The 26,477-nt window shown below is 41.1% G+C and overlaps 1 protein-coding gene and 1 long non-coding RNA gene across 29 annotated transcripts in view; one reads left to right on the forward strand and one right to left on the reverse strand.

Annotated features, from left to right (window-relative positions):
• The window catches only part of FNBP1 (formin binding protein 1), a 121,159-nt gene that overhangs the window by 72,730 nt on the left and 21,952 nt on the right, over positions 1-26,477 (reverse strand). For all 28 annotated transcript variants that reach the window (XM_070251668.1, XM_070251667.1, XM_070251657.1 and 25 more), the window contains exon 2: positions 6,018-6,133. In XM_070251668.1, the coding sequence (XP_070107769.1) occupies positions 6,018-6,133 (116 nt within the window). The remainder of the gene's footprint in view (positions 1-6,017; positions 6,134-26,477) is intronic.
• Positions 2,959-5,758, forward strand: LOC138920805 (uncharacterized). The gene is made up of 2 exons (XR_011432622.1): positions 2,959-3,097; positions 3,790-5,758. It is a non-coding gene; the product is annotated as an uncharacterized lncRNA (long non-coding RNA).

Here is a 26,477-nt window from a genome sequence, read left to right on the forward strand (position 1 = left end):
TTAATATTTAAAGTTCAGCAAATCTTCCAGTTTCACTTTAATGTCTTTTTTATGGTTAAATTTAAATTTAATGCTTTGTATACACAATATGCAAAATATTTTCTAAAATGACTTGTACGCGGTCATCCTTTCTTTACAATGAGCTCCTGTAACAAAAACTGAGCAGACTGAATGGTTCATCCAGAAAAAAGCACAAATGTCTCCAATGTATAAAAACATGCTCAACCTCATTCATACTAAGAGAAACAGAAACTAACACTCAGACTTAGCAATTTTTACTTGTCAAATTGGCAACGATAAAAAAAGACTGGTAACAAGAGGCACTGAGGGTCAAGGTAGGGAGCATTGCCACACCCTCTGTATGAGCGCTGAGGGTCACCGGCTCCCAGGAGGGCATCTTGGCAAACTCTGTCACATCCAGAGCGCTACTTTTAGGAATTTATCCTCCTGATGTGCTCGCCCAAGTGTGTTATTCAAGGTTACGCATTGCAACTTTGTTCAGAGTTGCAGACAAGTGGCAGCAATCAACACATCCACCAAGCCCATGCAATGTGGTAAAGCTGTAAAAAATCGAAACGAACACTTGGAAAAAATCTCCAGGATGCAGAAAGCCAAGAGCACACTGAACTGCTGGGGAAGCGAGGAAGAAAACACACACTTATTTGCCCGTGTGTGTGTGTAAGATCTCTCTGGAAGGACACAGAAGAAACTGATAATATTTATTGTCCTTGGAGACAGGCTGGTAAGAGAAGGGACACTTCACTGTTCACTATTCTGTCCCTCTAGAATTTTTAATCATATGAATTCATTATCTGGCCATAACAAATAATTTAGTTTTTTTTTTTTTAAAGAAACAGTTGCTAAGGGAAACCAATAATTGGTTCTCTTATACAGGTCATATAAGACGTTTTAAAATTATATTAGGAATTTGACCCTACACTGCCTTGAATAAACAGTAACTATAGCAGGGATCAGCAAAGTTTGTCTGTAAAGGGCCAGACAGTAAATATTTTAGACTTGCAAGTAGGTCCCGGTCACGTGGTTGCAACTATTCCACTGTCACTGTTCGGCAAAAGCAGCCACAGACAACACATAAATGAATGGATGTGGCTGCATTCCAATAAAACTTTATTTACAAAACCAGGCAGTGGATGGATTTGGCCATAGGCTTTAGTTTGCCAACCACGGATGTCCAGAAACCAAAGCCCTAATCATCATCTTCTACGTCTAAAATAAGTTAGCATTTTTTCCTCTAATGCAGAGAAAAATAAAAATTATTTAATGATAGACATCTCCCCAGAAAAATCATGTTGATTTTTCAACATCATATGGGTATTTCAGGCAAGGATTTGTTGACTATGCTGCACTCACATTGGCCGTTCCATTCCTTGAACATGTTCCTACCTCAGGACCTTTGCACATACTGATTCCTCAGCCTGGACGAGCTACCCCCAGACCTATCCACACCTGCCTTCTCCTTGTCCTTCAGCTCTCAAGCAATGACTTTCCCCTGGCCAGTCTAGCTAGGCAAGCCTGGCTCCCCATCGTGCTCTACTGTATCCCTGGCTTTACTTATTTGGGGTGATAAATGCTATCTTTAAATGATTGACCTCTTTGTTTTCCATAGTGAGAAGGAGAGCTCCTTAGAGTCCCCCTGGAACTCTGCCGACACATTGTTAGTTGTTCTGTTTGTTGTCAAGCCCTCATCAGCTCTCACAGGCCTGTGCAAACACACAATGCTCCTTGAAGCAACACCGACCAAACATCTTTGCTCTTTCTTCAACTGTTTACTAAGCACCTAGTATGTACCAGGTACCGTTCCCTACTATCGGGATGCGTTGTGAACACAACTCAAAGGGCCCTGCGCTGAGGGGCTGACATTCTAGCAAGGACGGAGTGGGAGACAGTGAACAACAAATACAAGATGAGGAAATTATACAGAATGGTAGCAAGTTATCAGCACTGAGGCAAACAGGAAAGTCCAGTAGGGGGAGGAGGTGGCCTCACCAAGCAGGTGACATTTGAGCAAAGACTTGAGGGAGGTGAGGGAGTAAGTCACGGGGATCCTGGCGGATGAGCACCTAGGTGACACCATGTGGAAAGGCCAGTGCAACAGCCCTGGGGTGGAGCATGCCTGGGACATGCAAGAAACAGCAAGGAGGCCGATAGGGTTAGAGCAGAGAGGAGGAGGGAGAGAGGGAGACGATGTCAGAGAGGAAAGCAGATCTGATCGCGAAGGGCTCTGCAGGACACCCACTGTGAGGATTTGGGGTGGACTGTGAGTGAAATGGGGAGATGCTGGTGTTTGGAACCGAGGAATACAGTGATCTGGCTGCTTTGTGGAAAACAGACAGATAAGAGGGACTAGGGCGGACAAGGGAAAGCAGTGAGAGAACTGAGAACAACCCGGACAAGAGGCGATGGGGACATGGACCACAGTGGCAGCAGTGGAGGCAATGAGAAGGGGTCGGATCCTGCATAAATCTGGAAAGTAGAGTCACCAGGACTTCCAGCCGGCTTGGATGGGACGGGAGGGAGTGTGAGAGACAGAGGGGAGCCCACGGTGACTCCAGGGTTTCCGACCTCAGCGAGGAAGGAGGCAGCTGCCCTCGAGTGAGTGGGGGAACGCCGGGCTGCAGAGATGCAGATTCTGAGTGGAGAGATTCACACGTTACATGTCAGGTTTCTTAGACGTCCAAATGGAGATTTCGAGTAACCTGTTTCTGGAGTTCAGGACAGAGGTCCAGCCTGGAGACACTTATCTGCGAGCTGTTGTCTTGTAGATCACACCTGAAGCCACGAGACAGATGGGGTCACAAGAGAGTAGAGACGGAGAGGGAGGAAGGCCGGGAACTAGGAGGTGGGGCACAGCAGGGCGAAGAGGCAGGAGGAGCGGAGGAACCTGCGAGGGAGGTGGAGAAGGAGCTTCCAGTGAGATAGGAAGGATGCCAGGAGACCGTGGGATTTCAGAAGCCAAGCAAGGAGGAGGGAGCATCCACTCTGTCAAAGCTGCTGGCAGGTCGAGGACAGGCCCTTGGGCTGAACAATATGGAGGTCAGTGGCACCCTTGAGGAGCAGAGCTGGCGGAGTGGTGCAGGTGAGCTGATTTAAAATAGCGTGAGGAGGGGGACTGGAGACAGCAAGTAAGGACACCATTGAGAAGTTCTGCTGCAAACGGAAGCAAAAAGGAAAAAGGTAGCTGGTAGAGAAAGGGAGCTTAAGAGAAGTTTTGTTTTTCTTTTTCGTTTTGTTTTCTGGGGGGTTTTTTGGTGAGGAAGATCTGCCCTGAGCTAACATCTGTTACCAATCTTCCTCTTTTTTTTGCTGAGGAAGATTAGTCCTGGGCTAACATCTGTACTAATCTTCCTCTATTTTGTATGTGGGATGCCTCCACAGCATGGCTGATGAGTGGAGTAGGCCCGGGATCTGAACTGACGAACCCAGGCCACCAAAGTGGAGTGCGCAGAACTTTAACCACTTGGCCAGGGGGCCGGTCCTTTCTTTTTTGTGTTTTTAATGATAGGAGACATAAGGTCGCATTTTTGCGCCAATGGGAATAATCCAGTAAAGAGTGAAGAATTGATGATGTAGGAGAGAGAGGAGAACGCTGGGGCAGAGTTCTGGAGTCAGAGAGAGCGGGTGAGACCTGGTGCACAAGAGGAGAGCCTGCATTTAGACAGGAGCATCTTTGGGGGGAGGGGCATCAAAATGTGGGAACAGATGCTGACACGTGGGTAGAGAGTGTGAGAGTGTGCAGATATTTTCTTCTGACTCCTTCAATTTTCTCAGTGAAGTAAGAAGCAAGCGGTGAGGATGGGAAAGGAGGTGTTGGAGATGATGAAAGAGAAGCTATGAAGAGTCACTGAGGAGAGCAGGGAAAAAATCAACAAAGGAGAGAAAGCACGATTATGTATCAGCGTGCAGCCTGCGGCTGAGATCTCAGCGTAAAAGATGAGAAGACCTGTCCAGAGGGTTAGTAACTGTCTTGAAGGCATTTGTTCAATTACTCAGAATTTTTTTTTATCAACTTCTCCCAACAAGTACAAATTTAGATACTTCTCAGGGATGTAATGAAACAAATGTTAATATTTGAATCTCAGGAAAAGTGCTTCCCAGGAGACTACAATCATAGCAGTAATTCTGATACTTTATTTCAAGTTGTGAAACACGATCTACAACACGGTAAAATGGTCAGTGGAGAGCTATTACATTTTACCCTAAACCCACATTGGGATTTGCCGTCTTTTGCAAAAGCCTCCCATGTTGTTACCTAAATCCTCAGTTCCCTCTCCTAGGGTGACGAGTAGGGCGAGGAGCCAGGTGCAGTCCAGACCGGGAGCTAAGAGGGCACTTTCCCTCCGTGACACAGAAGGGATGCAGAAACTTGCTGAGAACCGACTTAACGACATCTAATAACAAACCTCCAAAGCAGAACGAGATAGTGGACTAAGGCACGAGCAAAGAGGAGTGTATGCTAGTAGATAAACGGACAACGAATACAGATAAACCCATAAGGTGAGACCTTATTTTGGCTAAAGCTCTTATGTAACGCATTTTCACGTGAAAGGCAACATTTTATGGCTGACAGTCTAATCAACATGAAACAGCTCATTCTCTCTTCCTATCTCGGTTCTGAAAGCCTTAACGTATTAATGAGGCTGACATACACAAGGGGCAGTAGAAATTCATCTGGATTCGGTGAGTTATAAAAATTATTTCATTGAGCCATACGTTGTATGTTTTATTTACTCAATGGAAACAAAACTTGTCATCCATAAAAATATCCCATATGTACCACGTAGGTACTTATTTACAAACACTACCACCAGCAGCCCTGTAAGAACCCACGTTCTTTCAATGACACATGGCAGACCCCTTATGCAGATGCTCTTTAGGTTAAAATGAAATGTTTCTAATCCGAAAGTCATCTAGATCTTTAACCAGTCTTAAAGCAATCTGCACAAACCAATTCAACCAAACCAGAAATCATCAAAGATTCTGCATGCCACTTCAAGTTCAAGCTCGGTTCTACAGACAACTTCTAAACAATTTACACAAAAACACAAATTTCTTGGATGGTTTCACCATTAAAGATGTAAGAGGTCCAAAATACTTTTAAAACTTTGCTCCCCGGACCTCCCACACGCTGCTGGAAGAAACGTGAATTAGTACTTTGGAAAACGGTGTGATCCGATCTGCTAAAGCTGAGCACACAGGAAGCCTCTGAGCCCGCAGTTCCACTCCTGGGTGGACACTCGGAAACGTACAGATACGCTCCGAAAGCCTTGTGTCAAAACGAACGCTTGTAGAAGCGCTTCGTTATATCCCCAATTTGGAAATGAGCAATCACCCGGTGACAGTGGGGGATGAACACACTCACCCACAGAAACACGAAACAGCAATGTAAAGACACAAACTATCACGCGTGCAAGAACATGAATGGACCGCACAAACACAACGCAGAACAAAAAGTAGCCAAACGCAAACTGTGCATAATAAATGATTATATTCACATAAGGCTCAAAAATAGGCGAGACGAATCCGCGCTGTTAGAAATCAAGAGCGTGTCAAGCCTGGGGGGCGGCCGGTGAACCAGGAGGGGCCATAGGGGCATCCGAGCTGGCAATTTTCTCTTTCCTGACCTGGGCGCTGGTTACATGGGTGTGTTCACTCTGTGTCAAGTTATGGAGCCAGGCACTTCTGATCTGGACACTTCTCTGTATATATGTTTCAATAAAAAGTTTTCTGAAAAAAAAAATAAGCTGCTCCCAAATTCAGAAAATATCCTTTTAAAAAAAAATGAGCCTAAAAGCAATAACTTAGTTTTTATGTTTACTGTTCTATGAAAATTAATCTTCTACGTAAAAACAGTTGTTTCTATGGAAATATTACCTTACATGAAAGAGAAAAAGAAATATTTAAAGGGTTATACATTTATACTATAAAATGAGAATATAAGTTATCCTTACCTCCATTTTGCAGTTAATAAACAAATAACCTTCTCAATATCAACTTACCTGAGTTGCTTTGCATAGCTGAGTTCAATCTCTGTCCTTTCCTTTACAAATTTGATGTATTTCTCAAGAATATCAATTCCCCACTGTGTGTGTTTTTCTAAGTTGTCAAATTGATCCTGTTAAAAAAAAAACAGAGACAGTTTATAACCTATCTCTGTGATTAACATAATTTCACTGAACGACTCTCTCAACAATATATTGCTACGTAGAAAGCAGTTCCAACATTTTCCATGATTGCACTTGGGTGTTTTTTTTGTTGAGCAGTTTTGAATCAACATTGCCAAATTTGGTTTGAAAAACCGCCTGGGGGACTGAACTCTGACCCATTTGTTCATGTTCCCTATTCCTATTAGAAACATGGCTTTTGGATATAATTAAGGTCCTAGTACAACAGAAAATGTCTTTTCCAGATACAAAAACAGAGAGGTGAAACGCACACCCACATTAACTCAGCCACACTATCAGCATCTTAACTGTTATCTCGGAGTTATTCAAAACAGCTCAGTGAAATTTGGGGAAAGGAAATGGGAGGGAGAAGAGTTACAAAACATTGCTTTCTTCAAACAAATAAATACAATGACTCACATGGACTTTATCCAAACATCCAAACATATAGCAAGCCTACACTGTGCCAGGAATGGTGCTGGGAACTGGGGAACCCAAAGGAACAGAAATACAGCCCCAACTTGCAGAGCGCCTTGAGGTTCCTCCTCGGGAAGAATGAGAGGGGGTGGGGATTCCAGCAACAGCTAATGCAAAGGCATGGAGACTTCCGGGAGTCAGGGGGACTCGTCCAGCTGGAGCGCAAGGCGGGGGTAGGGGGCAAGGTGGTGGGTGATGAAACTAGAGAAAGACTGGGGACCATCACCCAAGGCCTCGAATGCCCAGCTAAGGAGCTTAGTCTCTCCAGAGGGCACAAGTGACTCACTGAAGGGCTTGCAAGGGGGTGTGGCAGGATGATAGATATCTCTAGAATCACCAAGAGATGCAAGTTAGGAGCTTGTTAAATAAGTCTAGACGAGAGGAAATGGGAGCAGAGGGAAGCATTTCATAGACACTTAACAAGTAGAATCAAGCAGGCTCAGTGACTGACTGGATGAGGAGGCTGGAAAGGGATGCCAAGGAGACAGAGGATTCTAGGGTGACTCCCTTCTCCTTCCTGTGACCAGACAGACGGAAGGACAACAGTTTAGGATGAAGTGACACGTCGAACAAGGGAGTGACATGTCCAGAAGAGGGTCAGAAACACAGATCTATTCAGAGCTCAAGGAGGGAGGCCCGTGAGCCAGTGGATCTGAAGCAACAGCCAAGGATGATAATGCCAAAGCCTACTGCAGCTCTGCGGGCCAGGCCCGGAAGGACAGCCCAGCAAGGCTACGGAAAGTGAAGAGAGCTAGCAGGCCATCCCGGGGACGAGAGAACCGAGACGAGGCACAGATGGAAAGTTTGCCCGTGAGAGGTAACGGTGACTGAGGATGAGGGTTCTAGCCCAGCCCTGGGGCTTCACAGAGAAAGGCCACCGAACATCTCAAGGCTTTAGTCATTTGCCTCTAAGATGCAGAAATAATCCCCGCCTAATTTCACAGATCGGTCATGTAAAACGAGAAAGTGCCAAATCAAATATACAAGTACAAAGCCGCAATTTAATCCTCTCAGCATGCGCAAGCTAACAGTGACCTTCAGCCTCACCCTCGGCTCGCTCTGTAAATCGAGCGTCTTCAGTTTCCATTCAAAGCAGTGCAAACTGTAAACCGAGTAAACTTCGCTCTGTGTAAGTCAGATTTGGGTGGAGTGGGCAGGCAGCAGAGGCAAAAACACTTTTTCTCCACCTTGAGAAACGCTTTTCTGAAGAGAAATAATTTCCCCAACCTAACTCCCACCCTGGCCCATAAAACAGTTTGAGAAACATCAACTTAAGAAGCCAGGGTTTTTATTTTACTAGAATGCTTTTCTCATTAAAAATAATCCCTGCAAAATGTTTGCCTTTATACCTAAGAATTTTTAATATTATCATAAACAATAAGGACAAATATTTAAGGTTTTCATTGATTCTCGGTCCTCAATAATACATTCCACAAACTCCTAGCCTCCACTTCAAGAAACGCAGTACAGGAAGATTGTTTATTTATGTAATCTCTAAAGACAAGGGTTGTCAAGCAAACTAATAGTGGAAACAAGACTGTAGGTCTCTTTAAAGTACTTGAGGAAGCAAATATACAAAGTATTCAAGTAATGATTACAAATCGTTCCTGGCTATTTAGAGCCCGGCTTCCTCAAAGCTTTCTGCTAAAGGTGAGCCTTTGTAAATCTAGTTTCATAGCGATCCTATTTATTCAAACCCCCCCATTAGCGAGCCCTCTCTCTAGATCGTTTCCCAACTTCGGGGCCTCAGCTACCTTCAGCAATTCTAAGTGTTTCCTTGAAAACTTGCAAAGACCATCTGCTCTTAGATGTCACTCTTGTCCTGTTAATAATCTAACTACATATTTTCACCTATTGTATTAGTTTGCCATCCTTTTTAGCCCTAATGTACACAACATAAAGCAACAGCCTTTGATACCAAAACTCTTTTTTTAAAAAAATCTACGTTGGAATTGAGTCCACCTTAAAAATTACTGGCCTCAAACCAACAATATGTTTTCAATAAAGTTATCTGTATTCAAGAACATTATGCAAGCTATTGTAAGGCACTTAGTAAAATAAGGTACAAAGAAGATAGAAGATCTTAATAAAAAAACTTAGCAACAAATAAACTAGTACTCGTTTGGGAATACAGTATAGTTCTTTCGCTGCTATATGCAAACATCTCTGAGGATGCTGCCCTGTGGCCGTCACCCGGCTGGCCACGGGATAGACTTTCCTGACAGCCGCTAAAAGAAAATTCAAAACAGATGAAAAACTAATCAACCCACTTACATTCTTGACTAAAATGTGGAAAACTTAATGGAAAAAAACTCCAAATCTTGAAAAGACTCCTTTGTGAGCAAATATTCTAAACAGTTCTTTAAAGAAATAGTCTTTGCTACTTTGGGGATGGTGCCATTATCAAAAATGCATCCCCTCCATTACATGTCAATTATACCTCAATAAAAAAAAGAGAGAGAAAGAGAGAAAAAAAAATGCCTCCTTTCTTGTTTGATGTCACATGACAGCGGTTCTGAAGGTGCCTTTGCCCTCTTAGAAATCATTAAGGGCCTCAAAGAGGTTTTGTTTATACGGGTTATAGCTATCAATATTTACTCCATCTGAAATTAAAAACGGAGAGCTTTTAAAAGCATTTACTAATTCATTTAAAAACAATAATAAATCTACTACATGTTAATGTAAATAGCATATGCTTTAAAAATTTTTTTATTAGGTTTAACTATAACCCAGACAATCTCTTTATACATCATCTATTTCATTATTATTATTATTGTTATATATATATTTTTTGGTGAGGAAGATTGTTGCTGAGCTAACATCTGTGCCCATCTTTCTCTATTTTGTATGTGGGACGCTGCCACGGCATGGCCTGATGAGTGGCGTTAGGTCCACACCTGGGATCGGAACCCGTGAACCCTGGGCCACCAAAGTGGAGCATGTGAACTTAACCGCTATGCCACCAGGCCGGCCCCAAATAGCATATTTTTTAACTTTAAGAACTTTCTTTTCCAAGACGAAAAAAAAAAAAAAATAGCGAGAAGAGTGGCGTTGTTTTACGTTTTTGCAAATCTCTTTGATGTCCAGCTTAGTAGAAGACAGCTGTATTCTCGTCAATGCTTCTGTATGTGATCTGGCATGATTCCTTACTCCGGTTGAAGTGTAAGAAAAAATAGGACTTCACACAGATATGTAGTTAGGAACGGAGGAGTATTTCAACAGCCTTTTTAGGTAGTTGTGGATATTCTTATTTGATGTTACACTAAAACTTGACAAAGTCGTTTCTTAATGGCTGGTTGCAATGTGAAATCTGAAACCATAGCAATGAACTTTTCATCCTCAGTTACAATAAAATGCACTGGTCTATCTTGCATTTTGAATGGATCGTTTACCGGCACATGACTGTCTGACATTATGCATGGGTCATTTAGAAAATATTACTTCACCGACACATGCAGCTCTTCCAAGTGTTGACACATTTCATAATAAAATATTAAAAAACCACATTTCTTTATATTACTACCTATCTCATCTTATCTGAGGAATCTTTAAATATTTGGAGGCTATCAAGCTGTCACAGTGGCAAATAGAAATTTTCCGAAATTCTGATTTTCACTTAAAAGCTAGAATTCTATCATTGGCAACAAGTATTCTCAGTTGTTTCCTTGAGGTGACAAGCTCACTTCATTCCTTTTTGAGAAAATGTCTGCCAAATGCCCAAGAGTCTGTCTGGCAATGGCTCTTTGAAGTAAAAAATGGTGCCCCATGACAAAAACGGCTAGTTCAGCTCACAACACAATCACTAAAGTATTTTGGTAAGCAATACAGTGCTTTAGGCATGCTGCCCGTCTTGTCACACACGCTATTAAAAAGGTGTCTATTCAAGGGTTGAGATTTAATAAAATTAGTCATCTTTACTGTTTCATCAAGGACATTTTTAGACAAAACTCATTTTCTTAACAGCTGAAGGTGAAGAATACAGTAACGGCCAGTCCCATTTGGAGCCGCTGCCTTGGTTCACGCTAAGGCGCCGGCAGTCTTACCCTCCCTGCTCTTGCACCATCGCTGCAAATGTCCACACACACAGCACAAAAGACGATGTCCTAGGAGCATTGTGAAAATGGTTTTGAGCTTGTGGGCTTCATGAGAGGGTTTCTGGAACTTCCAGAGGTCCAGGGACCACACTTTATGACCCACTACCACATGGCACATACTCTAAAATTTCTATTTTAAAGTTGCATATTGCCAAAGATTAAGAAAGTCAGATAATATATGACCTAATGGAAAATAATGTTTAATTTATAAGTGCGTGCTATATATACACTCAACAATTAAATGTAAAGTTGCCAAGAGGACTGCAAATGGATGTTTCCAAGTAGCTGGTTACAGCCTGACAGGTACCTTCCAGGAACCCCTGTAACGCCCCTGCTTGACCTAGAATTCAAAACAACCAAAGCTTCATGCCAGGAGCTTTCAGCTGTGAGAGGCTGAGTAAGCCGAGAAGACAATAAGGAAGGTGCGATTGCATTAATCAACATGCAACTGCTGTATTTTACAATCGTTTTTTAGGCCTGGTTTTATGTACTATGCTGCGATTAAGCTCCTTTATGCGCTGAAGACCGAACCAGAACAAGTATGGAGAATGGCATTCGTTTGGGTCATCATGTCTTCATCAGAATTCTTACAGAATCACGAAGTCCAATACCAACAGATTTTGCCTACAGCATAAACCCGTCAGTCGGTGTTATGACTAGTCTCTCTAGGTCAGTAGATAATGATTATTCTTGGCCATTCAGGAAGTCTTCTGAAATCTTGATTTTTTTTTCCAAATTATGCAAAAGAGCTGACACAGGAGCTACAGTCAGAAAAGCTTTTGAGGTGAGAAGATCCAAGTCAGCCACAAGGAAGTTCTTCTGCAAGGAAGAGGTCAACTTTTCACACGGTACTTCCTGTAACTGAGAAGCACACTAAACCGACACTAATCCAAAAACCCCTGGAATCAGCCAATCTAGTCAGAAAGGAAACTGCTACAGTTCCTCTGTGTAAGCGGCTCAGACTCAGAGACAGGGGACCTGAGGCCAGCTCTCCCCCACGATCGAATCCCTCCTCTACAGCAAGTGACCCGCTCCGGGGATGGAATTATCCCCTTCACATTCCTGGATCCACTTCCGTGTGTGCTGTCTACACCCCTGTTTTAGGATACTCTAACTTTGGATAAACCCACTTTCCTCAGAACTTGGGCACTTTGAAAAGCAGACCTTAAACGGCTCTTTTTAAACAGAAGCCCTGGGGATGATACTGTCGGTATCGGCTTCCTCTTATCTTCGAGGAGAAAGTGCCAGAAGGTATAGACTTACCCAGAATATAAATGTAACAAAACCTCCATTTAAAATGTTTTAAAAATCAATTTGGGTCTGACTATTAAAGTAGCTGTATATACAGGAACAAAAAAGTTTTAGAAAGCTTTAGAAAAAAAAATGCGTCATCACAAATACCACCTAAAATTCTATTTCTCGAACTTTTAACAAAGACTTCAATTGATTTCCAAGGGCAAATTAAGAATTTTTCTCATTAAATTAAAAGCAGAAATATCCAAATATATATTTTCAACATAAACGCATCACACCTTGAAGTGATGAAAAACCATTACCCACAGTGACTTCAGGGTTTACCCACAGAAAGAGTGGCAGCATTAGAGGGTTTATTTCAAGGAGCACAGATACTTTATGTTTTGACGATACAAGCAGATGCAGATTCTGTAAAATTTCGTACTCACTGGCTGTTTCTGAAATGGGTTCTGTGAATTAGGGTGGTGTTCTCCCTCGGTTGAAAATGCCTCCTAAAGCAATAACCTGTCACATAACTGACAAAGGAGGGCCTCTAACATCACAGGGTCGTGATTGGACAGTCAAGCTACTACAATGGATTTTAACTAGCACACAAGTTTTACTGAACTCAGAATTGCCTTAAAATGAAAGTCTACAACTTGCCATAAAGACAGGTAGAAATTCGGGCACATCTACTGTAGCCAACCACAGTCTAAGTCTGTCTCTATCGGGAAAATGAAAACACTAAGGAATTATTCTATGTTCATGGTTCTTTCCAGCAATTGCATTTTAAACACAAGAAGTAAGAATGTAAACAAACACAAGATGAAAATATATGCATGAGTTAAAAAAAAACCCCAAAGAAAACCTTAAAAAAAAAATCCAACAGCATATGAAGTTAGTGATACAAAGAATGTGGAAAAGGCACACAGAATATGAAAAGCTGCATTTTCATACTTTTATAACAATAATTATATTGTGCAAAAGGGCAATAAGGAGGCTGACGTTGGCTGTGCAACAAATGGAAGGACACAGAAAGGAGGAGACTTGGGTGATGGATGCTGGGATGTCCTACGCCAAATGTGATGCCATGTTACATTGCATCCTGAAAAGAAAAGAGAGGGTAGAAAATATAACTTGCAGAAAAAGCACCAGAATTTAGACTATACTGCCGTCTGAGCAGATGAGACCTGGAGGGGAAATTGCTACAGAATGTATTCCTTTAAGAAGCCGCAATAAGCTTCTGGCCTATTGCAAGGTTCTTAGAACACCTTAGTCAGTTTCAGTTCCCCTCTCGGTTCCTTTGGATACAGTACAAGCAATCAACAAACAAAAACAAACATCTGTAACTGCCCCAAACAGGCTGAGTGACAGAGATCACCAAGAATAAGATTTTCAAGGAAAAAACATTTTAAAGAGCTTACGTTTTTTCATTAAAAAAGAAATCCTACTAATTTTTAAAGCAATCTTAAAAATTACTCCACCAGATAGGCATTGTCAAATACCTTACATAGAAGAGGAAAAGTATTAAGGATGATGAAGTTAGAAAAACTGGGTTCAGAAAGCTGGGTCTAACTTGTAATTGTGGAGGGCTGAATCAACGCTAATGAAAAACAGAAATAGTCACAGAAAGCAAAATCTTGCTCTTTGTAAGGAAAAACACTCTGTCTCATGGTGACAGAAGGCAAGGGGGCTTAGTTAAGCTGTGATTGTGAGATGAACATCTTTAACACAAATGTCCGGTATCATTAGTGTTTGGTTTCGACCTGGAAATGGGATCTACTCATTCATCTGCTGGTTTCTGTGCAGCAGCTTGGACAAGGAAGCCTGAGTATGAACTGGTTTCGGTACTGAGCCTGCTCAGGCAGCAGACGCACAAGTTCAGTCCCCTCTCCCTCCCCCAGCTGTCCTGTGTTCCTTTAAGCTCCGGGGAACCAACGGTACCTCAAACATCCCCATTGTTATCCGCAGGTGATTCTCTCCTCCAGGAAATAAGTTCAAGACCAACCCAAGGGCAGAAGAAAGGAGGGAGAGGGAGAGAGGAGGCCGCTACACTCTAAATACCAGGAAGAACTTTGAAGGCAACACAAAGACTAAAGAAGAGCAAAGAATACAAGCTAAATTTTTAATGAGAAGAAAAAGCCAGATTTTTAAAGTCCTGGCTTATTTCTAAACTCCATAAATATTTCCAGGGGTGTGTGTGTGGCGGGGGGTGGGGGGGGGTGCAAAATATTACAAAAATGTCATAGGAAAAAAGTTTTCTTAAAGCCCTGGCACCTGAAACTTAGTTAACACCAATGAAAGGGAGTTTCCAAAGACTTAGCAGTTAACTAACCTCCAATTTTAAGAAGGTTAAGCAAACACGTAGGTGTTGTCCCTTTTTAAGACATGGGATCCCAACGCTCAACCCACTGCCACCGTTGAACATCTGACCCAAGGAACCCACAAGACAGGGTGGATCGGACCAATCAGAAACTCTCTGGGAACAGGTGTTGGAGCTAAGAGGTGAAAACTGTCCCTGTGCACGCCAAATGAGAGAGAAAACACCAGTCTGCAGAGACGAAGAACAAAGCAGAGATGTCAGACAACATTATGCAGAGCATTCCAAATGGTTGTACCTGTGAGCTTTCCACCGGCTGATTTCAAGTCCTCTGTGAGACTAGTCTGTTCTTCCAGCCCCTGGTTCTGTAAGATATCCCTTGGGACAGACACTGTTGGCTGACAAACCAGCAGCTATTTCCTACCCATTCTTGGGTTGAGCACCTCTCCTACTGCAAGATCCCCCTTGCAGCTACGACATAGACATGCGACATCACCCTGGCCAACCAGATGTACGGGATATCTACGGGTGGCTACTGAGAAAGGTTATCCTCCTCAATAAACTCCTCCTCTTCTTTACTTGACATGGTCAAAGCTGCCTGTGATGCTTGGAGTTGCTGCAACTATCTTGTCACCATGAGGAGGAAGCATCACAGATGCACTGGGAATGGCAGAAATGCAAGATGGAAAGCACCTGGATCTTTGATGAAATTACTGAACCTCGACACTAGTCCCGGAAACTCCCTGCCTCTGGACTCCTTGTGAGGTGAGAAAAAATGTGTCCTTATTGTCTAAGCCACTTTTCTTTGGGTCTTTTGTTACTTGCAGTTTAACCCATACACCCATGTCTCTTTCCAATAAGTTGCAATACATCAACCATTTCTTACTGAGAAATGACGGTGAGCATTTGCCGACTAATACAATCCTTCTTTCTAAGACTTCTTTGTGGCTTACAGGCTGTGTTTTTAAATTATTTAATGAGTTTTAGGGATACACTTTATGATTCTGAAGAGTTTTTTGCTACACATGGCCCCATAGTCCATTAAAGAAGAGACACCTCATTTTTGAGATAAATCAAAAGCCTTATTGATCAATCTTTTCTTCTACGTAGACCAATAAGCCAGACCTAGCAGAAGTTTTAAATGCCATCTTGCCAAACATTCCTAAGCAGGAGAGGATAATGGAAGAGCTTTGGACCTGGGTTCAAATTCTGACGTCAGTAGTTACACGTCCTGTTACTTCGGGCAAGATTCTTTCTCTATTAAGCCTCGGTTTCCTTATCTGTAAAAAGGGCAGACAGTCTCCCCCTACTCAAAACAGGTTCTTAGAAAATCAAAGGACATAAGGTATGTAAATACGATAAATGTAAGATTTTGTTATTTGTCCTCTTAATATTATAAGATATAATTTATTTTAGTTCTGCATTCCAAAACCAGTTGACATCTTGGCATTGACATTCTCGGAGGAGGAATGAAGATGAGAGACTAGGCTTTACAGGAAGGAATAATCAGATACAAAGACCGGCTTTTAAAATAATTTATTGAGCTAAACGCTAGGAGAAGAGCCATTACGACCATTGGACATTAAGGCAGGTCCACAGTCTCCTCCAAATCCAAAATCAAAAAATTCCTGAAAGCCAAAAGGTTTTTCTTAACTCACCTAGTGACAAACCTCACCCGAGCCTGATTATAACCTCCACTCATCACACGTGCTCATACCTTTCATTCCCCACCGTTTTGGATAACGGATTGTGGACCTAATTTTGGGAAACGAGTTGCTCAATAAGACAAGACCGGAAAAATAAAAAGTATAAGGATTGTTAAGGAAGAAATAAAACTGTCATTATTCACAGATGATATGACTAAGTATGTAGCACAGACAGAAGAGTCCGCTGATCAATTATTAGAATTAAGAGTTTAACATGATGGCTGGCTATAAGATCAACAGAGAGAACCCAATTGCTTTTCTGGACATCAGCAATGAATACAACAGGAAATTTTAGAAACAATATCATTTACAATAGCATAAAAAATTGCCACTAGACAGAAATAAACTTAACAAAAGATGTGCCAGACCATCACGGAGAAAATGATAAAACATTATTAAAAGACATTAAAGAAAGCCAGAAGAAGTGGAGAGATATGAACCACATTCCTGGATTGCAAGGCTATATTGTAAATATATCAGTTCTCCCCCAAATTATCTACAGATTCGACGCAGTTCCGATTAAAATCCCAACAGGTTTTTGGAGAACATAATGCAAAGGTTTAAATGGGGTTGCAAAGGTCAACCAATAGTCAAACACTCCCGAAGAAGAACAAGCTGGGGGGACCGCCACGCTGCATGTGGACACATTATAAAGTTAGTTAAGGGCTGTGCGGTATTGGCCAGGGATAGAAAAATAGGCAAATGTGAAGAACACAAAGGCCAGGAACAGGCCCAGGGAAAAGAAAAAAAAAAAAAAAAGAAAGAAAAGAAAAAAGTTGTACAGAAAAGATGAGAGCCTAATGCCTAAGGGCCTGGGGTCTGGAGCTAGAACAAATTGGTTTGAATTCTCGCTCTTTAACATGCCAGCTATGTCACATGAAGCAGGTTACTTAACCTCTCTGTGTTTCTGTTTCTCATCTAAAAAATGGAGATAACAGCAGGATCTATTTGTAGGGTGACTACCAGGATTAAACAAGTTATCTCATGCTTAGAACACGGCTTGGCATATAGTAAGCTCTCAGGAAGTGTTAATGCCATCATCACCATCATCACCATCATCACCATCCAATGAGGAAAGAACGGGCTGTTTAATCAAAGGTGCTGGGATGACTGTGCATCTATGGGAAAAAATAAAATCCAACCTCAATTTCTTACAATGTATAAAAACTAATTCCAAGTAGGTTAAGGACCTAACTATAAAAGGCCAGCCTAGAAAACTTTCAGGAGACAATAGAAGAGAAGATCTTTCTGACCTTGAGGTAGGAAAGGACTTTTAAATAAGACACAAAAAAGCATGCACCATAAAGAAAAAAAATTGATGAACTTGACTACACGAAAACTGAAAGCTTCTGTTTATGAAAAGATCCCATGAGGAACGTAAAACAATAAAAGACAAACTGGGAGGAGGTATTTGTAACACACATGATCGAGAAAGGATCAGTGCTGGGGCGGCGCTGGGGCCGAGTGGTTAAGTTTTTGCGCTCCGCTTCAGCGGCCCAGGGTTTCGCTGGTTCGGATCCTGGGTGTGGACATGGCACCGCTCGTCAGGCCACGCTGAGGTGGGGTCCCACATGCCACAACTAGAAGGACCCACAACTAAAATATACAACTATGTACTGGGGGGATTTGGGGAGAAAAAGCAGAAAAAAAAAAAGTTGGCAACAGTTGTTAGCTCAGGTGCCAATCTTTAAACAAAGAAAGAAAGAAAGAAAGGATCAGTGTCTGGAATATAGAAAGAACTCCTTCAAATAGATTTTCTTAAAAAGATGATGTAATCCAATAGGAAAAGGGGCAAAAATAATAAGAATTTTAAGCATAAAATGATATTTAGCCTTATTAGTAATCAAGATAATGCATATTAAAACTACAATGAGATGTCATTGTACAATGAAATGAGACCCACCACCCTGGCAAAAATTTAAAGTCAGAAAACACCCAGGATTAACAAGGATTTGTTGCAACAGGACGGCTCACACACTGCTGGGGACCTTAAACACGGATTGGCTTTATCTAGTAAAGGTGAATTTGTGCCCCCCTGCGATGCAGCAATTCCTCTGCTGGACATACAGCTTAAGGTCTTGGACCTAGACAATAAACTCTTGGTCATGTGAACCAAGAGACATGCATGGAAATGTGTACAGCAGCATAATTCATAGCCACAAAATACCAAAAACAACCCATCTGTCCATCTGATTCCATTTATATCAATCCCCAAAACAGGCAAAACTAAACAATGAGGTAGCACTGGTTTACAACACTATATAAATTCCAGGAGTACATCATAGTATTTCAACTTCTGTATAGATTCCTAAGCAACATATAGTCTACTGATACATTCAGAAGTGATGAAAAACTACAAAGAAAAACAAAAGAATATTTTTTGATTCAGAATTCTGGATAACACTCAATTAGCTTGGGGAGCATGAAGAGGGAATGTGATCGCAAAGGGGCCATAGGGAGCTTCCGGGGCAGAGCGATGCTCTATTTCTTTACTGGTGGAATGTTCGTGAGTGTTCCCTTTACTGCTACTTTTGTATACATCATTCTATACATACACATTTTCATACATTCTTTTGTAATATTCCATAATTAACATTTAATTGTTAGTTTACAGTTGGGTTGATGGGAAAAATCTTCAGTATTAGAGAAACTTAAGGTCCTTTGAACCTCTGCCAACTGGAGATCAAAAACGAAGTTAAAACATTTATGAAAGAAAAGAAAGAAATCAATAGAAAAATCTATTGCATAAAGTATTGAACTATTACTTTTTCCTTAATGGATGCACTTCCTATTTTATTCCCATAAAAAAATATAAAATCTTCTTCAGAAAATGGGCATCCTTTAATACCCAAGTATGGATTTATTATTGATTGCAAAAAAGACTTCACACTTTGGGGGGGAAAAACTTAAAAAAAAAAAAATCCAGGACTCTTACTGTCTAAAAGCTAAAAATATTTTCACATACCACTACAGGACTATAATAGATAATTTCCCTCAAATAAAATGTTTACAAGGGTTAAGAAAACATATATTATAGTAAGCAACATATGTTGTGTTTCTCCTCTAAGCCCAAATCACACTCATCCATTCATTCATGCAACAATGTTTTACTGGGCACCTACCATGTGTCAAACACTGTTCTAGGAACTGAGGACATAGAACAAACAGAAGACGTAAATTCTCTACTCTCACAGAGCTTATATTCTAGGAGATCTTTACTGTACAAAGCTATAAAGAAATTTCAGAAAGGTTAATTCAGCTGACAGTCCCATGAGAAGAACCACTAGGTGCCTGGAGAGGAACGCTGTAAAGCCCATTCACGCCTATTAGCAGGGGTGACAGTCAAGATATTTAACAACCAATCACCAGCAGACTCCCCATCCAATCAGAAGAGAGGCCAGCTGTGCTGAGGCATCCTGGCCGAAAACCAGCCTTGCCTGTGCCCAAGTCTTTTCCAGAAAAGGTGAACCAATTACATATCCACCAACAGAGTCCAAGGATCCTTCTCTTACTGAACCCTGATAAGATCTGAATATTACTGATTGTAAAACGAAAAACAAATGAAAAAAAAGAAGAAGAAAGCTTTATTTATTTGGTAAGCAAATTGCTGTATTATGCACTTCTTTGATTATTCCTGAAATTAACCCTTTTATACATGTTCATTAGCCTTTGGAATTTCCTCTTGTAACTGGTCTCTTCTTAATCTTGACTCATTTATCTATTAGAAACTTTGTATTTATCTTATTGTTTTGCATATAAGCTCTTTATATATTAAGGTTTAACTCTGCCGTATTTGGTATAAATGTTTTTCCTAGTTTGTCTGACTTGGAATTTGTATGTATATTTTGACACACAGACATAAAAATGTATGGTTACCCCAGGGGGTTAGAAACTATAAGGGTTCCCCCACTATTTTACATTTCTCTGTATGTTCCAAATTTTCTTCAATAGGCTTTTATTCTGATTATCAATATAGTACAATACTAATTTAATGAGTTATTATTTTAAAGATTTTAGTTTTTTCGTTTTTCTCCCCAAAGCCCCCCGGTACATAGTTGTATATTCTTCGTTGTGGGTCCTTCTAGTTGTGGGATGTGGGACGCCGCCCCAGCGTGGCCTGATGAGCAGTGCCATATCCGCGCCCAGGATTCGAACCAACGAAACACTGGGCCCCCTGCAGCGGAGCACGCGAACTCAACCACTCGGCCACGGGGCCAGCCCCATGAGTTATTATTTTAAAGACACCTAAGGAAGTAACATAAGGAAATATCTATTCTGGAAGTAAATTCTACCTTGACTTTACTGAATTACCGTTTCCTTTGAGGCAGTAATTCACGATAAAATAGCATAAATATTACCATTTTATTCTAGTTTGATGTTTTTACTAAAAGGAAAAACATTTCTAGTGACATGTCATGCAACATTAAGTAGAAATCCAGGATTCATTTTCAACTATCTTTTCCTCTGCGTTACTAAATCTACTGCCAAGTGCTGCTACCTTCACACTAACCCCTTTACCAAGGGTGCGCTGGGCACTCTCACCCATAGTCTGAATACCAGTTACCTCTTCTGCTCAGCACACCTCATCTGTGCCTGGCTCACCACATCCTGTACCATCGGTCAACACTAACACGGCACACACCCCGTGGGTGCCCTTCAATAAGTATTTGCTGAACGAATGAATGAGTTAATGGAAACTTCTCCAGCCATCACTGGAATTCTGCTAGCCCATGATTTAATTCCTTCTAGCCCATGACCAGAGTCCATCTAGTTCACATATGTAGTTTATTATCCTGGATTCCACGATGATGTGTGCTAGCCACTCTGCAAAGTGCTGGGGATGCAACTGTGCACGACAGAAAAACTCCCTGCTCTCTTGGAGCTACGAAAAATGTCATTTATGAAGAGCATGCAGTAACATGAAATTTTACATCTATAAGACGACAATTTTTTTTCCTTTACTTCCAATCATAGCATTAGGAATTCTCAAGTCCCCGAGATCGGGTGCAAAAAAGTTAAAAAAAAAAAAAATTCTAGTACATGGCTGCCTTCCCCAAACAGTTGCCAAAGAATGCGAACTAGCTAAATGCTTAGAGACCTATAGTCCTAGCACGTGTTTTCTTTTCATTAATTATACGTGGGCAGTCAGTTCTTTCAATAACTAAAAGCTATTCATGTTTTAAAAATAAACATTAGCTATTTCAAAGAAAATCCACCATGTTTGGCCCTATTTTTTGAGTGGCTGTAAATTATTTCTAGCTTCATCTTATTTTGATGTTTTGAGCTCCTATTTCTGTGCTACAGATTTCTTTTGGGCAACTGCTAACGTAACCAACACACTAAACGCTATGCTTTCAAAACAAACCAAAATGAGTCGACTACAAATGTGCAGCCCTGCCTGTCGTCCTGAGCATTCACTGCAGGGCGGGGAGAGGCTGTGGATTCTGCAGCACGAGGCGCCGAGGCGCTGGCCTTAGACGGGCCCGTGCCCCAGCCCCAGCACCTCGCCTCGCTGGCAGTGTGAGGTCCTTCGCGTCTGTGTTACAGCTGCCTCATCCACAAGTAAAGGTGATAACAGTCCCATAGGTAACACTCCTGAAGTGGACGCCTAAAAATGGTTAAAAAGGCAAATTTTATGTTACGTATATTTTACAATAAAAAAAAGCTAATGAAAGGAGGAGGAGGGGGAGAAAGAGGGAGAGGAAGAGAGGGAGGAAGAGGAGAAGGGAGAGCGGGAGGAGGAGCAAGAAGGGGGCAGGAAGAAGAAGAGGAAGAAGACATTGAAATACTTTGAGAATAGTGAAACTGTACTGATATTATTTATTGACTCTCAGTATCCATTTTCCACCCTTTTTAAGTTTCCGCTTTATCATCAAAGCTGGAAGGCTGAGAACCACATTTCTCAGACTCTCCTGGACTTAGAGAAACGGGATTGGGTTTCAGGAGCCAGATGGACTCTCACGAGATCTGGAAAGAAAAAATGAGGCAGTGAAACACAATAAGAGTACCAATGTGTTGGGACATAAAATGAGCTCATATAGTGTAAAGTGCTTAAAACTGGCACCGAGTAAGTCAGTAGCTGACACGTTAAGCATCATAGCAATATCATAACAGAGCCAATGATTCACACTTGTACCCTAAAAGAGGAGGTAAAACCATCTTTATCCCTAGAGTCCATTCCCACTTTCCGCACAGCACTTCTTCATGGCGTGAGCTGGTGAGGAAGCCCAGGCTGCCGGTGGTTGTGACCAGAGCCCTGAGTCGAAGAGCAGAAATCCCAGTGTTTCAGGGTTGTGGTCAGGACCACAGGAAACCCCTAATTCAGAGGGAAGTGCCCATATTTCAGGAATTCTTCAAAGCATTATGCAAATGCAAGAGATTTTATTGGTCCAGGAGGTGTTGACAACTCTAGATAAGCAACATAGTGAATGCAACTGCCTACATCTTTTGGCAGGGGTGTTAAGAGTTTAATTCCAATGTATCTTACTTTGTTGTCAACATAAATTGGGCTAGTTTTTTTCCTTTTTTTTCCAAGCACAAGTAAAGATTCATTTGAAGCAGACATCATCTATCCTGAGCTGCCAGTCTCTTGAGTTTAGATTATTCAGGTCCCCGATAACAATAATAATGGCTACTACTTCTAATGTCCTTCCTATGTGCAGGCTCTATGCCAAGCACTTTACATATTTCATTTAATCCTCAAAACCATCCTATGAGGCTGACACTGTTAATATCCCCTTATTTGAGATGGGTAAAATGAGGCAGAGAAAGGTTGAGGGACTTGCTCAAGGCCACACAATTATTAACTGGAAGAGATGAGATTTGAACCCAGAGCTCCAGAGGCTGTGTGCTTAACCACTGCTCTAGACGATTTGCTTAAGACAATCCTTGCTCTTGATTTCTTCTACTGTTGGCTGTCCACATTGTGCTCGGTTCTTGATGAACCTGAGATCTTTCTGTACCCCAACCCCCAACCCCATGGTATAGTCAGTACTATGTCCATTTTTTGACATGTGATCACAGAGCAAGGTGGAAGTGGTGGAATTAGAATTTGAACTCATCTCTGCGGAGATGGAAAAAGAGTAGAAAGACACTGGTGAAAGAAGTTGGTAACACTGGAAGGCTCATTTGCCTTGTTGGGGGCTGGGAGGGCATTGTGTGGGGGTCACCTGAGTCAAAAATCTATCAACCATTATGGGTTGGGTAGGTGTGTGTATCTGAACTTTTCAAATGGACAGGAGGGAACTGGGCCTCCTACCCACTCTTACAGATAGTCATAACACTCGCAAATATTCAATTGTGAAGTTCACTGCAAATATTAAAATGTAAAATTTTAAATGTTTACTGTAGATTTTATCTTACAAAATACCGAACAAAATTATGACATTTTTCTATGTCCTTCAGGGAGTGCAATGCAAATTTCCACAGCATTATACACCTATGTTTATTCCAGGTAAGGGAAATAAATTCCAACAATACAAGATGAGGTTTCTTTATAATCATAATAATCAGTGGTACTATAAAGAGCAATTAAAACAATAGTCAAGTTCAAGTTTTGCTTTCAGAAAGATTTAAAATAGTTAATCTTGTTCTCATCTCAGCAACCCAAAGCACCGCCAACATAGAATTTTGCTTGAAGATTTACTTGTTTGTTTACTTATTAAAAGTTAATGTCAATAGGAATATAGCCCAACCACGTGAGCAGACCACAGCCTCATTACTGCAACCTAAAACCATTATAAATTTGAATTTCTTAAGTATTGCTGAGAATATAACCTCATTTTCTCTTTTATAAAAACAGAAAACATTTAACTCATAAATGGAATCTTCAGAAAGACCTTATTGTATAAAATCATACATTAGTAAAACATTATCCTCTGGGAAAAAAAAAGTCTTTTTAAAGACACGAAAAGAACCAATGCAGGTTATTTTAAGTCTAAAATAAAAAACCTGTAGACTTTTTTTTCCTTTGCAACAGCTCATAGTGCCAACAACATATTCAATGACATAATAAGTTACTTAATGATCTTAGTTTACTGCATTGATATTTTATTTTTTAATTAATAGACTTTATTTTTTTAGAGCAGTTTCAGGTTTACAGAAAAACAGCAGGAAGTAGAGAGTTCCCATCTATTTCGCCCCTCAGTTTCTGCTATTATTAACATCTTGCATTAGTGTGGTACCTTTGTTATAACTGATAAGCCAATATTGATACGTTATTAACTAAAGTCCACAGTTTACGTTAGGGTTCACTTTGTGTTATACCCAAATGAATTGTGTTTGCCCAATGAATAAGGTCAGGTACCCACCACGACAGTATCAAACAGAGTTCTCTGCCCCAAGAAGCCCCAGTGCTGCATCTGTTCCTTCCTCGCTCCCCCTCCCTGCCGGCATCCACTCATCTTCTTACTGTATGCAGAGTTTTGCCTTTTCCAGAAGGTCATAGAGTTGGATCAGAAAGTATGTAGCTTTTTCCAACTGGCTCCTTCACCTAGCAATATGCATTTAAACTTCCTCCATGTCTTTTGGTGACCTGATAGCTCATTTCTCTTTATTGCCAAATAATATGCCATTGTCTGCAGGTACCACAGTCTGTTTATCCATTCACCTACTGAAGGCCATCCTGGTTGTTTCCGAGTTTTGGCAATTATCAATAAAGCTGCTATGAACCTCCCACGCAGGTCTGCAGCGATATTTTACCTTCCAAAAAAGAGATTCTTTTTTATTCCTAGGATTCTTCTCTTTATTGCTTTATTTTAAAAAGCAACACTGATAACAAAACAATTACAGCACTATTTGAAAATCACACTGACACCCCCTTCCCCCTAGAAAAGTCAGGATTTCCTCAAAATTCAGGAAACATTCTCTTGGATCTTTCTCTCAGCAATTTTCAGGCATTTAGAAGAAATGCCAATGAACAAAAAGGACCTGGAGGCTTTGTTTAAGAATTATGAATAACGTAATGTGTGGTAAATTGTAGGCATGCTGTGCTATTTTTTTTTTCAGGCAGTATTTGTAAAGACAGCTTAAACTAGCAAGACAACATGCATTCTCCAGGGACGCCTCTTGCAATTCCCTCGACGTAGCTGGCTCCCCAACACGTGGCCTCAGGACGTCGATGCCCCTTTCTTTTCCGGCATCGCTCAGAGTAGAAGCACACATTTATCCGGGTAGTTATTTGATGAGCAGGCTCCGTGAGGGCAGACACCTTCTCTGTTTGTGCTTACCCCTGTGTTCCCCCAGAACGTAACAGAAAGAATGACTCTCTTGGCAAAAGTACTAGTTCAATAATATCTCAAGAGCCAATGAGAAATTTCTTAAACTTAAGAACATATTTCTAGTTTTGAGAGATTCAAATGCCATCTTATACGTGGCTAATTAAAAATTATTGTAGAAGGAAGAAAGAATTACTGAAGTACACCGCAATTTTCACTACCTTAAAGTTTTATTTTTAGACCTGACATACAGCATATAGAGAATACCTGGGTTATTTAATGCAGTCAAAAGAGCCCACTTTTATACACGGTTACTTACCGCTTACTAAAAATAAGAACATATGGATAAAGATGTGGTATATATAGACAATGGATATTATTCAGCCTTGGGAAAGAAGGAAATCCTACCTTTGCAACAACATGGATGGACCCTGAGGGCATTATGCTGAGTGAAGTAAGTCAGACAGAGAAAGACAAATACCGTACGATCTCACTTAAGTGTGGACTCTAAAAAAGCTGAACTCAGGCAAACAGAGGGTAGAACAGTGGCAACCAGGGACCAGGGGGTGTGGGAAATGGGGAGATGTTGGCCAACTGGCACAAACTCCCAGTGAGAAGCTGAATAAGTTCTGGGGTCTAATACACAGCTTGGTGACTGTAGCTAATAATACTGTATCACATGCTTGAAAGTCGCTAAGGGAGTAGATTGTAACTGTTCTCACCAAAAAAAAAACAAATGGTAATTATGTGACAGGATGGAGATGTTAGCTAACCTTTGGTGGTGATCATTTTCCATTATAGTCGTGTGTCACATTCACACGCTGTACATCTTAAACTTACCCAATATTATACGTCACTACATCTCAATAAAGCTGGGGGGGCGGGGGTGGAGAATACAATGTAGCTAAATTGTACTAGGAGAATTTCTACAAACTGAAAATTCTGCCTTCTGAAGTCGGGACTTTATTTCAAGCAAGTAAGAATCATCTTTTGCTAGGTAGCAATAGCAAAATAATACACCAAAAAAGACAATCAAATTGTTATCTTTTTCCCCAGACAAAAGCCAACATAAACCAGCCAAGCTGATTTTTTTGGATTAAACTGACAATTAGATTGCATTGGTTTCATAGATGGTCTTCACAGGTTTAACAATGATTTGGATGAGCGACACATCCATGCACTGATTTAAGAAAACATTTCGGAATATCAATTTTGTAATTTGCTCTGATGTTTATAAAAATCAATGAGTA

The sequence above is a fragment of the Equus caballus genome, chromosome 25 (genome assembly GCF_041296265.1).
Source record: "Equus caballus isolate H_3958 breed thoroughbred chromosome 25, TB-T2T, whole genome shotgun sequence".
NCBI lineage: Eukaryota > Metazoa > Chordata > Mammalia > Perissodactyla > Equidae > Equus > Equus caballus.